The sequence below is a fragment of the Oryzias latipes genome, chromosome 5 (genome assembly GCF_053564925.1).
Source record: "Oryzias latipes strain Hd-rR chromosome 5, Olatipes_Hd-rR_3.1".
NCBI classification, from domain to species: Eukaryota; Metazoa; Chordata; class Actinopteri; order Beloniformes; family Adrianichthyidae; genus Oryzias; species Oryzias latipes.
The window spans coordinates 10,290,894-10,304,868 of NC_136241.1; the positions used below are offsets into that span (position 1 = coordinate 10,290,894).

The 13,975-nt window shown below is 41.0% G+C and overlaps 1 protein-coding gene across 1 annotated transcript; it reads left to right on the forward strand.

Annotated features, from left to right (window-relative positions):
* Window positions 1–3,958: 3,958 nt before the first annotated feature.
* LOC101159093 (uncharacterized) lies at window positions 3,959–12,268 on the forward strand. The gene is made up of 3 exons (XM_004068752.5): window positions 3,959–4,055; window positions 4,648–4,797; window positions 10,235–12,268. Exons 1-3 carry the CDS (start codon window positions 4,001–4,003, stop codon window positions 11,299–11,301), a joined length of 1,272 nt encoding a protein of 423 aa, XP_004068800.2. The 5' UTR covers window positions 3,959–4,000; the 3' UTR covers window positions 11,302–12,268.
* Window positions 12,269–13,975: the final 1,707 nt, after the last annotated feature.

Here is a 13,975-nt window from a genome sequence, read left to right on the forward strand (position 1 = left end):
GATGCACTTGGTTGTTTTTAAGTTATAGTAAAATAAACCCACCATTTCTCAATCCAAATGGTGTTTTCCAAGATTATAATAATAATAATAATACATTTTATTTATAAGGCGCCTTTCTGGGCACTCAAGGTCGCCGCACAGCATGTATACAGTATAAAACACAATAAACACTTAAAACAACAACAACAATTTAAATAAATGCAAAATTAAATAAAAAATATATAAAAAGGTGAAAAAGTTAATGTTAAAGTGAATAGGCCATTTGGAAAAGATGAGTTTTTAGCTTTGATTTGAAATGTGGGAGTGTGTCAGTGTTGCGGAGGTCAGGGGGGAGTGAGTTCCAAAGCCGGGGAGCAGAGCAACTGAATGCCCGGCTCCCCATGGTGACAAGACGGGCAGAAGGGACAGAAAACTGGATAGAAGAAGAGGAGCGAAGGGAGCGAGCAGGAATGGAGATATGAAGGAGGTCAGAGAGATACGGAGGTGCAAGGTTGTGAAAGGCTTTGAATGTGTAGAGCAAGATTTTGTATTGAATGCGGAATGGGATGGGTGGCCAGTGAAGCTGTTGAAGGATAGGTATGGTATGGTTGATGGAGGGAGTGCGTGTGATGATACGAGCAGCTGAATTCTGAACCATTTGAAGTTTCTGGAGGGTTTTTTGTGGGAAACCAAATAGAAGAGAGTTACAATAGTCCAGGCGGGAAGTAACAAGACTATGTACCAGTACAGCAGTGGACCGATTTACAGAGTGGATCGATTTATTTCATTTTAAAAATATTTTATTATGGTGTAGGTCAATTCGATGAACAACTTGCTTCACATAGATCAGTCTGGTTGGATTGTAGGAAAATAAATAAATGAATCAATTAAGTTGAATAATCGTTACACCCCAATAGTTGAACATTAGGCTCCATCAGTCTTAGGATTTTGTCACAGTAAAAGCCTCAGTTTTGCCCCTCCCCCCCAAAAAGCATAAAAACAAAGATTCACTAATTTCTACTATTCACAGTTTTATTCCATTTGAAACAATCTGAATTTGCTTATTGAGTTTTAGTTTGTATATGTCTGTTGTTAATGTGTTTATGTATTAAAAACAAATAGAAAGACTATAATTTGCCTTGGTGCAGAGGTAGAGTGGCTGGCCTCTGCTCAGAAGATCGCAGGTTTAGTTACTGCTTTGCCTGCTCGTGTGTCAAAGTGTCCTTAGGCAAGACATTGCATCACTGGGGGTTCTAGGTTGGCGCCAGTGTTAAGCAGTGGAGCTGCCATCAGTGTGTGCGTGTGCATGAGTGAATGGGACTGTGATCACAAAGCGCTTTGGGCCTTCAAGAAGGTAGTAAAGTGCTGTATAAGTACACACCGTTTACTTTTTTGCCAATTTTATTTTGAAGTAATGCAACACTGTCAAGTTTTGTTAAACTAGATCACAAAACAACAAATGATACCTAGAAATGTTTATACTCAGTAAACAAAAAAAATATATCTAAAATTCAACTTTTACATCTAAAACTCTCAGCTATGTCATAAAACTACAGATAGCCTTATAGAAAAAAAAAATTTTAGTAAACAAAAATACCAAACAACTGCACAATTATTTTGTTGTTCTTTTTTGAGTTTCTTTTGTGTTGTCTCACCTTCTTATATTTTAATCTCTGTAAGATAAGACCGTAAACTCTTTGAGGCTTAACAAAAATGTGCAGAGTGTATCTCAAACAAAAGCCTCCGAAACAGTCAACAGATTTTACCCACTGTTTGTGCAAGTGAGGAGTTTAAAGCGGATAAGGAATAATAACCCATCATTTCAGGTGCTTCATCTGACAGGGTTAAACAAAGTCATTCAAATGTCAGAGATAACCAAGAACATTTGTTTTTCTGACATGAATTATTCTTCTGCAGTGTTTAACAATACTTTTAGGTGTCAGCACATATATATGGCTGTGTACTCATACACCTATTCAACTGAATGTTTAAGTTTGCATTTTCCCAAAAGGTAAACTTGGACTCTGCAGGACACTGAGCAGAAAAAAAGCACTTAAGTGAGACGGATAAAGAGCTTAATACTTCCCTGTAAAGCTCCGATCACACCGCCCTCGGCAATCAAGCAACTACTTTCAATGAAAAGTCTATGTAAACGCATGTAGATGCGCTTTTTGGGCTTTCATGGTCAGGACTCTTGCATTCCCGTGTAACTGCGCACATTTTTAAGACCGTTTTGGGCCCCACTTAGAAAATGCCCAGCTATCAAACGGGCATTGAAAATTAAACCAGGTTGAACTTTGACCAATCAGGGAAACAGATTTGGTGACAAATGGATGACGTCTTTTTTGATTCATGCCAACCATTTAAAACATTGATCACGGAGGAAAAAATTAATATTCGTGGTTTGTTCCTGGTTGGAATTATATGGCACATCTTTCATATATCTGAATACAGCTGTGAAAGAAAAAACTGGAGCAAAATATATATATTTTTTTGGTCAAAAAAGTTACCCAATCCTTCAAAAAAGATTCTTCTTTTTTTTGGAGAAAAAAAGGAGAATCCTCCTCTCTCCGTGTCCAGTGTGAACAGGCGCCACATGCCTGGAATGAACCTAGCATAACACTCACTGTGTTCCATCTAACTGCTACAGACATGTAAAGAATACAGTTCAGATCACAGCTGGACATACATATGAATGTAAACACACCTAAAAACCTGCTTATATACAATAAAATGAGTATTAGAAATTGATTGGTTAACGTGTGCTGACACACGGCTGACAGCTATCTTTGCAGAAGACACAACCCAAATGGCTATTTTCCATTCTTCCATTTTCTAAAACTTCCAAAGTCCTTTTGGGATAACAGGGTTTTCTAGCTGGAGCTTATCTCTGTTGGGTGAAACCAACAGAGCAAAAAAAAAAAAAAAACAAACAAAATGAAACTGCCTCCTAGGGGAATGATGATGAAATACAGGGCAGAAAATGTGAACAAAGTTATTTAAGGAATTAAATCGATCACACTAATGAGATGGGGGAGGGTTTCAGAAATGTGTGCATCAAATATGAATGGCTTCATGGGCGTTCATGTCTTCATCTATGGTGATACCCCTTTTAGGGGGCGGTTTGAGCCACTCTGCTTCTCTCCGACCCCCTCTGCCCTCTGCTGCACCTCTTTAAAGCAGATCTTTAACCCTTGTGCTATCCTAGGCATTTTAACATTGGGAGTTGGGTCATCTAGACCCACTAGACAGTGCTCTGAACCTTTTTTCTTCAATGATATGTGATCTTCACTGGTGTCCATGGATTACATGAAATCTTTCCACCTTTATCCACCTTTGTCATGGTAGGGAGAACACATCAATGTAAGGGTGGGGTCATCTAAGATAGCACAAGGGTTAAAAATCAACAGGCTTTAGGGTGTGAAGGTGAACAAGTCAAAAACAGGGAGGGTTCCCAAGGCATTATCTGGAGTGTGCACTGTTCCTATTATATTTTTTGTACATCATTTTTTTTACATCTGCAAACAAAGTGCCACAGCGGTCTGGTGTTGGAGTTTTAGCTGTCACATCAGACATCCAGTTGCATGTGCTGGTCATTGTGCATTTCCACATAAAGAAGCTACCAAAAACAATTCTTTGAATAGAAAAGGACAAAATCTTGTTTTGTTTAATCTTACAGCACCCAGTGTGTGTTTACCCAACGTATGAACAAACCCAGACTGAGTGGAAAACATTATTTTCAGCGTTATCAGTGAATTGACCCATTCACCTCTGGTGTTATGGGCTCCATCTCATCACAGATGCAGACTCTGAGTATCTGTCTTCACCGAACGTGTTAGTTGTTTGACTGGTTTTCCTGTTGCACACAAACATTACCACACCTCTTCAAGATGCACAAGCTCTCTCATCTCCAACTAGCCAGGTGCAGTGAGGTAGGGAGGGAGGGAGGGAGGTTGGAACGAGGAGGGGTCATTATCCCTGTGAGGGCGGAGCAAAGGGGGAGGTGGAAAAAATAAAGCAGATGAAGCATTTGAAGCTGACACTGACATGCTGCTCAGCAGGCTCCTGCAACACAGGTAGGAACTAATGAAGTATGACACATATTTGAAATAAAACTTTTTTTTAATTTATTTTTTTCTTGTGGTAACTTTTATTGTATGTCACAAAAAAATGACCCAATGCTTCTTCAGATCCAACTAGTCTGCATGAGCGGTGTCAAGTTCAGGTGGATTACTTAAGTCTGTGAAGGATATGCACTCATGCCACTCCTGTAATCCTGTTTCTTTGTTTTGTTTTTTCCTCATTTGCTGCTGGTGGTATTGTTGATCAATCACCAGAACAGGTTGATCCAGGCAAACAGCTAAAGTTATTCCAGATATTCCTTTTTTTAAGGAGTGAATAACAAACCTGGTCCAGGGTTCATTACCAGTGTACACAAAGAATAATCGATCCACCACGTACAAACACTCACTCAAACTTTGACCTTTCTGTTTAATTATTCCAAACACCTCAAATGAAAATGTTCTGAAGTTTGTGCTTTTGCTGGGGTGTGTGTTTGTGTCGGGGGGGTGCAGAGTGTCTGGCATTCCTGAGCTCTTTCACCCTTAGGCGAAAATGAAAAACCCGTTTTTTTTAAAACACTGACCTGTGTGTGTTGTTTTGTTGCAGCCATGGATGGTGCGTTGGAGGGAGCGCTGGTGTTGTGTGCATGTAAACTGTCTTGCAGCCTTTTATTCCTGCCCTCCCTGTCTGCGTCCTACAGCCCTGTCAGCTTCTGCTGTTGCTGCCTCTTGATCTTCACAGACTTCCTGGTCACAGGTGAGGTCATGCAGGTGTGCTGCTCAGCACAGACCTGTAATCTTAAGTTTTTTCCATGTGCCTTTTTGCTGACAAATAACACAAACACAGCTATGTAATGCGAGACATGCAAATGATATGCTAAAGCCATGAAAATACATACAAAAATGCTTAACACGCCCAGGGAACAAGTGTTTTGCTGACCTCTTGTGGATTTGTTTCTCTTGGATTGAGAGGTGTAAACTACCACCTTGTAAAGGCAACACACAGCCTCTATGACCACATCTCCCTGAGAGATTAATGACCCACTCTGATGAAAATTTTGTTTTTAGTGTTTTTAACATGTTTCATTTTTCTCATGATGGAGTACATAGATAATGAAAATTAAGAATAAAATTGCTTTTCTGAGTATTTCTTTATTCAAATCGTTGTGAATCAGGAGCCTGTAAGTGTGACGTAGAAGCTACAACGGCAAGCCACAAGCTCTCTCTCAGCTGCATTTTGATGCTTCCTCTTGTAGATCACTATATCCATGTACGCCTTTGTTTTCCTTGTCTGAGCTGGTTGTTGGCTCAAAACTGTACCGCTGCATAGTTGTGATATTGCTTACCATTTTTGTTACACCGCAAAGTACGGTAATGTAAGCTAGCAGGAGAGCATGTTAAGAAAGGGATGATGGGAAGTAGGGGCAGGCTTACTCAGTGGCAACCGGGAGATGTTGCTGCAAAAGCGGCAGAACTGAGCGAATTTCTGATAAACTCCTGCTGCTAATCAGAAACTATGTCCTACAAAACAGCACAGTTTTTTGTTTTGGGCTAAAAATATTAACAATTTAAGGGTCTATATCCTCAGAGTCAACTATATCCATATATGTGAAAATCTATTTCCTTTGGCACACTAAAGAAAAAATTATTTTATAAAATATCATTTTCCTACTCGGAAACAAGACAACTCAATCCCATGGGCACCGGCTTTCAGTCTTTTGTGGGTGTCGCCCATTTCATAATGTCAATCCAGATCTGCCCTTAGCAGAGTATCTGCGTTTCACCCACAAAAACAAAGAACATCCAAACTTTTGAAAAGATGGAAGTGTATATTGTGCATGTAAGAATGAAAGCGTTCTTGCTGATCACTGCTAGCTCAGTGAAGAAGGTGGGCCTTAGACAAGGGGCTGCGCTGGCAGCACAGAGACTTACTGGAAGGGGCTGTTCTTAATTTTCATATTTTATTGACCCAACCGGGGACATCCCATTGCCCTTTAGTGGGGAAGCAAAAGCCAAGCTGCTTTTAATATGGCTTCATTGGAGAGCCATCTGTGTCCCAATACATCACTAAACCCCAGACAGTCTGAAGAAGTAATAAACAAGTAAAGAGGCAAAATTTCCTTTGGAGAATTAAGCCCGTTTATCAAAGAATACAGAAACAGCCCAAACAGCATGCATCTGACTTCAATTCACAACCCTCTCACTCAAGGTTTCACCCCAAAACTCCCCACTTCCCATGAGCCTTAGGGGCTGAAGGCGGGGCTAACCCCCACGTCGCTACAACATATATGAAGGTTAGAACCTGTTTTTGTGGATTGGAAGGAGCTGGTGCTCAGAAAGGCAGGTATTTAGAGGAAATGAGTGACTGGATCAAAATACAGCTTTGGGGTTGTTTTTGTGAGGAATTAACATTAAAAGGCAACTGAAAAGGCTCAAAAAGTTGATTTTAGTATGCCCTTTAACATGTTCTTGTAGCATTTTTCTCATGATGGAGGACATATACACAGAAAATTAAGATTACAATTGCATTTCTGAGTATTATTCAAATTACTGTGAATCTGGAGTAGACAAAAAAAGATGCTGTTTGAAAAAGATTGTATTTGTGATGTAGGAAGGTTCTTTGGTCTTGGCCATATTGGAGTTTGGAGTGGGACTGTTTGAGGTTGTGGACAGGTGTCTTTTAGATAGATAACCAGTCCAAACAGGTTCCAGTATTAGAGGTAATGCGTGGAGGACAGAGGATCCTCTTACAGAAGAAGCAACAGGTTTCTGAGAAACAGAAATTGTATTTGTTTGTAGGTGACCAAATACTTATTTTCCACCATAATTTGCAAATACGTTGTTTAAAAATCAGACAATGTGATTTTCTAGATTTTTTGCCCCCTTATTTTGTTGCTCATGGTTGAGGTAAACCTAAGATGGAAATTAAAGGCCTCACATCTTTTTAAGTGGGAGAACTTGCATAATTGGTGGCTGACTTAATACTTTTTGCCCCACTAAATTTGGATAAAGATGTAAAGGATAACAGTAACTACAAGTACTTGTACTTTTTTGCGCCACTGTATCTCCAAGGTTGCTTTTTTTTTTGCTGCACTGCTATGTTAGTTTAGAGCTGTGAGGGGCTGTAAGCTAGCATTTTAACAAAGACACAATGAGAAGTGGAGGCAGGCTTACTCAAGGGACAACCCCCCCATACTCCATACAACCACCCGCCCACCTCCCGGGAGTTCCCAGGAGAGAGCAAGGCAAGGGGCCACCCACTCCTGCCCAGGAGGAGGATGCCCAAAAGAGTTGTGAACATGGCCCGACCAGGCTCATCCACTGCTGGAATTTTGGAGAGGCGCAGCGCTCGAGGGCAAGGACCAGAACCTGCACTACAGGGACAGGGACACCCCCAGGCTCAGCTGTGATGTGATCCCCAACTCATGGTCTTGCCAGAGAACTCAGGGATTCTTCTCCCTGCATGGAGAGAGGGCTGCCGGGCCCAGGAAGCCAGCACCTAAGGGACATGACCATTGTTGCCGAGGGTTGGGGTGGGGGACACAAGATCAGAAGTCCCACCTTCCTTGTGTAATGTTTGTGTGTGTGTTGGAGCGCATATTGTTGTGACACAAAAGGGTGTGTGTAATAAAGGGTACAGTTAAAACTGGCAAGTAGGGCACTGAGATGAGATCTCCTGATTGCTGGCAGTGATGGCCCATGCCCCCCCCCAAGGGTCCTTCATGTCTAAGGTGCAATTGAAACCGAGAAGGGAGGGGCCCAAATTCATGCAGCAATCATGGGAGGGGGACCACAGCTTCTCTCCCGAGGTGCATTGTAGGTTGACCCCCTCCCTCACCCTAGGAAGAAAAACATGATTTAATGGAAGCATAGTAGATAGCCATGAGCTCTACCAATGATCCGATATAATCATATGATACTGCCCAATGATAAAGTACAACACTGAACTAAAATGAAAAGCATCTGGCAGGGGATGTACAGTTTGGTATCTGCCTGAAAATGATATGAGAGTTCATGCAGGAAGATCATTCAGTCCATTGAGATCAACAATAACATTTTGATGGCATCACTACACCCTGAAGCAACAGTGTGGCGTGATGTAAAGAGATGAATAGACAATCATTCTACTGCAGTTCTGCTTTAGGGCTAAAGGGCAAAAAGCTGTTGAGACCAAACTGAGATGGAGGAAGGAAACTTTGTAAGAGAACCTGATATGATTAGGTTCACTTATATAGTACTTAGGAAAAAAACAAAAAAACAAAAGAGGTGATGTCTGGGTTTTCCATTATCTCTTCTATTTCTGGCTTTTGTTTAACATTTCTCAAAACAATCCTTTCTTGTTAACCCCTTCCTACCTGAATTTATTTCTAATTACGCAAAAAAAAAAAATCTGTGTTTTTTCTGTTCAAGGTGATGCTTAGTTAAGTCCTGGATTCAATTGTACATTGCGAGTTAGCGACATAAGCCGTAAAGGAATTAAAGGAATCAAAAGCAGCTCTAAGGGTGGGCGAAACTGGGATTTGGATATCAATCTGATGCCAAGTAATTACAGGGCTAGTATCACCAACATCAATACTGATACTTTCCTTGAAATGTTTGATTATCGAAAAATTATGGAAATGCAGTTTTGTTTTTTGTTGATTAAGTGTATAATAACCCAGGACGGAGACTTTCGGCAAATTAAAATGTTTTTAACAACAATCTGAACTGAATATGCATCAAATATAGAACATTATTAGTAATGTATATTAGTAATGGCAAGATACAATAATAAAAAAAGGAAAATAGTGCAAAATTTTGTAATGTGAAGAAAATAAAAGAAAACTGCACCACAAACATATATATTTAAAATAAAGGCAGTAATACAATAACAATGTCACTATTAAAAGAAAAAAAAGTTAACAAAAGCAATAATAATAAAGTTAAGTCAAAGTCGCAATAAGTTCTAACACATTTGACCCCTCCTTTGGGGGGGCAGTGAGCTGCAGACACAGCAGCTCAGGAACCATTTGGTGGTTTAAAAACCAGTAAATACAAAACTTGTAAAGAACACAGCAAACAATTCTGCCATTGTGCAAATGTGTGTCTCTTTTAATGAATCTGTCTGCTGTCGATGAAGCAGGGAGGGAGGGGCGAGGTTTAAGGAGCAACGGGGAATGGGGGGGGGTTCATTCTGTTCACGCAGACAGTGTTGCCAGATTTAACAGTGTTTTTGTTCAAATCTGGAAGGGTTTTGATCAAATTGAGCTGTTTTTTGGGTAATCTGGCAACTCTGCAGAGTATCAATGCCATCAGTCTAGCATCAATACTTTACATTGGTATGGATACTATCAATACTCAGATCTGCCTACCCCTATAGCTCTAGTCTCAAAAAGCTTTTTCTGTCAAATAAGTTGGTGCTAAAGTAGGTTTACTGAAACAGAAATTCAAGCAAAGCACTTTTGAAATATTAATGTTGATATTCATGTCTTTCTGGACCTACCTACCTACCTATTCCAATCGAATCCAATCCAATGGAGGCTCTCAGGTTGTTGCTTGTGTTGAAAGACACCCTAAAGGCAAACAATCATGTGATCAAATTTTTGTTTGAGTTTTTAAGATGCATATATTTTTGTTTGAGCACTTTTGGGGTTGGCACAGTGGGACCAAGACTACTAGTTGTGGCTACAAAGTTAGGCAGTAGCATGAATGGTCTTGTCCAAGGACCCACACTGGATTAAGCTCATCACACCCCTAGGAATGGAACCCTGGTTTCTCATGCGTCTTACATGCAGCCAACTGAGCTATCTAGTCTCATTTTAACCCTTGTGCTATCCTAAACACTTAAACATTGGGTGTTGGGTCATCTAGACCCACTAGACAGTGCTCTGAACCTTTTTTCTTCAATGATTTGTGATCTTCACTGGTGTCCATGGATTACATGAAATCTTTCCACCTTTATCCACCTTTGTCATGGTAGGGAGAACACGTCAATGTAAGGGTGGGGTCATCTAAGATAGCACAAAGGTTAAATTATACTACACCACACTTTTTGATTTCTTGGTTTCTTCTAATTTTAGTTATCAACCAAAAGAAACTGTCACAGCTCATGTAGATGTCAAATTAACCTTTACTCTGATGACAAATGATGACAAATGGGTTGCAGTTCTGACAGATTTTCTTAGATTTCATGGTCCTTCTCTTTTTTCCCACAGTTTTTCTGACTTCCCTTTGCGTCCTGGAGACCTGGCCATTTGATCTGAACCCCCCAGGTGATGTCATCGCGCTGCGCTCCCTGCTCTTTCTCAGCCATACATATAGCTCTGTGCTGCTTTTCATCACGTTTCTGATTGCCATTGAGACTCTGATCAGGCTTCAGAGGCCTCACGTTGTTGTCCTTCCTGGCACCGAGGGTCAAGCTGTCAGCTGGGATCAACGGCAATGGTATGTCAGGAGGGCAAAGGGTCACCAGGAGAAAAAAAGCAGCACCCTTGAAGACGGGAGCTACTCTCACGTTGTGGGTTTCCTCTGTTGCCTGTCAGTTTGGGTCATTGTCGCTCTGACTGTCAGGTGGAACTGGGAGCTGGAAGAAGTGTGGACCACCGCCTGTCTCTACTCGACAGACTCCCTTGTGAGTTGTCTGCCCAGCCTATTCAGTCACATTCCCAGCTCCATGAATCCTTGCTGGTGCACTGCCTTCCTCTGCTTCCTCCTGATTCTGCTGGCCATCAGCACCACCCTGCAGACACAGCAGCAGACTCATGCACTTGGAAACTGTTACTGCAGCTGGCAGGACCCTGTTATGACGTTGTCAGCACCCTTCAAGTTTACTCACCCTGGGATGTCAGCGTGTGATGACCCAGAAAAAACAAAGAGCAGCTGCTTGTTCAGCACAGCTCTTTGGTGGAACAGTATGCAGATGTTGGAGCGTCACCAAGGAAACTTTGTTTTTGCCTCCCCTGGTTGTTTGCATGAAGACAGGGGAGGACAGAAGCGCCAGACAAAGAGAGGTATCGCTTTGACGTTTATCACACAGAAGCAGGTGGACTGTCAAAGCAGCAGCCAGTGTGGGGGGTGGCCACGCTGGGGTTTTCCAGGCCTGGAGGTGAGTGTGATGATGCTGGCCGTGCTCTCCTTTTTCACACTGCCGTTCAACCTCAGTGTGAATATTCTCCTGATCAGGACTATAGATGCCACGCTGGAGTGGTCTTTCACAGCTTTACTTTCACCTGCAGCGAGCAGCAAAGATTTAACACCGCCTTACAGCGTGACACAAGTTTGACCAACCGGACACTGACCACTTTCCAAGACAGTCAGCATTAACTGTGCTAGTGCAGCATTCCTCTCTTTGCATTGACAGTAAGCAGGTATTCACATGTTGAAAGTAAAGTTTTGAAATTGTTGATGGATTCTGATTCACAGGTTGAGGCGTGCTTTGTATGAGGAGACTTCAAACCAGGAGATTGCTGGATTCCTTAACCCTTGTGCTATCTTAGATGACCCCACCCTTACATTGACGAGTTCTGGTGGATAAAGGTGGAAAGATTTCATGTAATCCATGGACACCAGTGAAGATCACAAATCATTGAAGAAAAAAAGTTCAGAGCACTGTCTATTGGGTCTAGATGACCCAACTCCCAATGTTAAAGTGCCTTGGATAGCACAAGGGTTACCATCATCTAAGATAGCACAAGGGTTAAGCTGTTCAGAGCTTCAGTTTCTTCTGCTATCAGTATTTAAACAACATGCAGCAATACAAGCCTCTGCAGCTCACAGAGACTCATCCAGGGGGCAGACAAGGTTTTGAATTTCGTAATATTAAGTCCGCCGGTGTTGTATAACCCTGAGCCTGCATAAAACAGTGCATAATAAATAAGAATTGACTTGAGGAAACCTAAGATTTCTGCTGGGTTTTCTTTAAAGCCGTAATTGTGATCTTAAATAAATCAACGTCAAATGATTACAGACTTACTGAAATGTGAAAGAAACCACACTGACTGAAGTGCTGAACCTTTTAAAGATTGGGTTTTTGTTATGTTTTATGAACTGAAGGTCATGTCAGGAAGACCTGAAGGCAAAGCCTGATGCTTCATCATCACACGCAAACACAGAAAGGCTAAGACAAGAAGTGAAGTTTTAATGCAGAATATGAAAATAACTAAAACATGTCTGACAAATATAACCTAACCTTTCTCTCTTTGGAGAACTTTTATATTTCTTTCTTTCTTACAATAAATAACCTAAAGTAGGATCTGTTTGACCCAGTTATTTCCTTCAATCAAACAATTGATTTATGTTACTTAACAACTAAATAAATAAAGATGAGCTCAGATCAATCCTTCTTAGGAGCAATTAAGGTGTAAAAATGATTATTTACTCATGGGATTCAGGAAAACTCTCAAAAATAGTTTATCTCCTCACAAAAGAATTAACTTGCTGAAAAACCCCCAGATCTTAACAAAAATGGTGAAATGTCCCTAAAAAAACCCTAACAGCCGAAAGGGAGAGACTGATGTTACATGTAACTGCATAGGGATGAAAGGGTAACACCAAAGGAGGAATATGCACAAAAAGAGATGGAAACAAATCTAATAGACCTTTAAAAACGAAACCTTTCTGTTTGGGGACTCTTACTCAACATCTGGCCTGTGGGTCTGAGTGCACTTGCACTAATTCTTTCAGTTTACCCTGGAGTCAGTCAATGGATCAGAACTTGAATTAATGTGAGTCAGACTGGAAGTGATGTTGTCAAAGGTTTACCTTCTCTAAGTGGTGCTTCCACGTCAGCTGTAAAGAGCTGAAAATCTTTATATTCTACAAAGCATGAAAGTTTATTCAGATGCTGACACCCCGGCAGAGGGTGTCAGCATCTGCAGAGTACATTATTTTTGATGGTTCTCATGTCTCATTTGATTTCTCTCGTAAAAAAAAATGTATTTTTTTTAAAATCAAAATCACTAAAGACATTTATAACAAGACAGTTGAATTTAGTGTTGGAGAAAAACGGATTTATGTCATCAACAAACAAAATAGGTAATAACTCTTTGGATATTTGACATACTTGATTGATTAGTTTGCTGTAATAAAAGTTCAGCTAAACATTGCAGCTTTATTTGCAGACATTTCTAATATTACACAGACCTATAATGCAGCATGTAGCTTAAAAATGTAGATTTTAATACGTTTTCTCAACCTCAGTCTTTTTCATCATCAATAAAAGGCAAGAATGTCCTTCTTTTTGTGCCTCAATGTTTCCATGGTAACTAGTGTTCAGACCTGGGGTTTGGTGCAAACTATTAGTTGAATGCTACACCAGTCTGTGTGTCACGTGGGTTTAACACAATGGTTGGGAATAAATGAAATGTGCAGCAGGGAAATGGTACGCCTTCATCAAGACTGTTTTGCCATAATGATCGCTCAGATGTGATAGCGGAGTGGACAGTGAGCGTAACTGGACACCAGAGGGCACTGTTCCACAGGAAAGGCCTGAGAAACTCCTCAAGCTCTGCAGGTAACATGAGAGGAATGTGAGCGACTTGCAACAAAGGAGGCTGCATGCAGGCTGCATCGCCTTCACCTGAACAAAAGTCGCCTTCAGAGCCAAATGATCTGGTCCCGTAAAAATGTTTGTGAAGGATCTTATCATAAAGATAAAAAAAGCTTTGAGTTTTGTACACATTGCACATTATTGTGAAAACACTCAAATGATCATTCTGTCAAAGCAAAACGATGTAGAGCAGTTATTTGATCTGAGGCTGCAGCATTGTTTCCCCCGTTTCTGTTTGTGTCAGTGAACGGAGCTGATGATGGATCTTATTACTGACGAGCTCCGGTGCCCTCCACATCTCAGTGTGATTGACATGCTGATGCAGATGTGGATCAGATGCATAGTGATGAGTGCTCCCTGCATGGTTCATGTTGCAAATCATGCCGAGCTTCACTATTCATTTTGTACG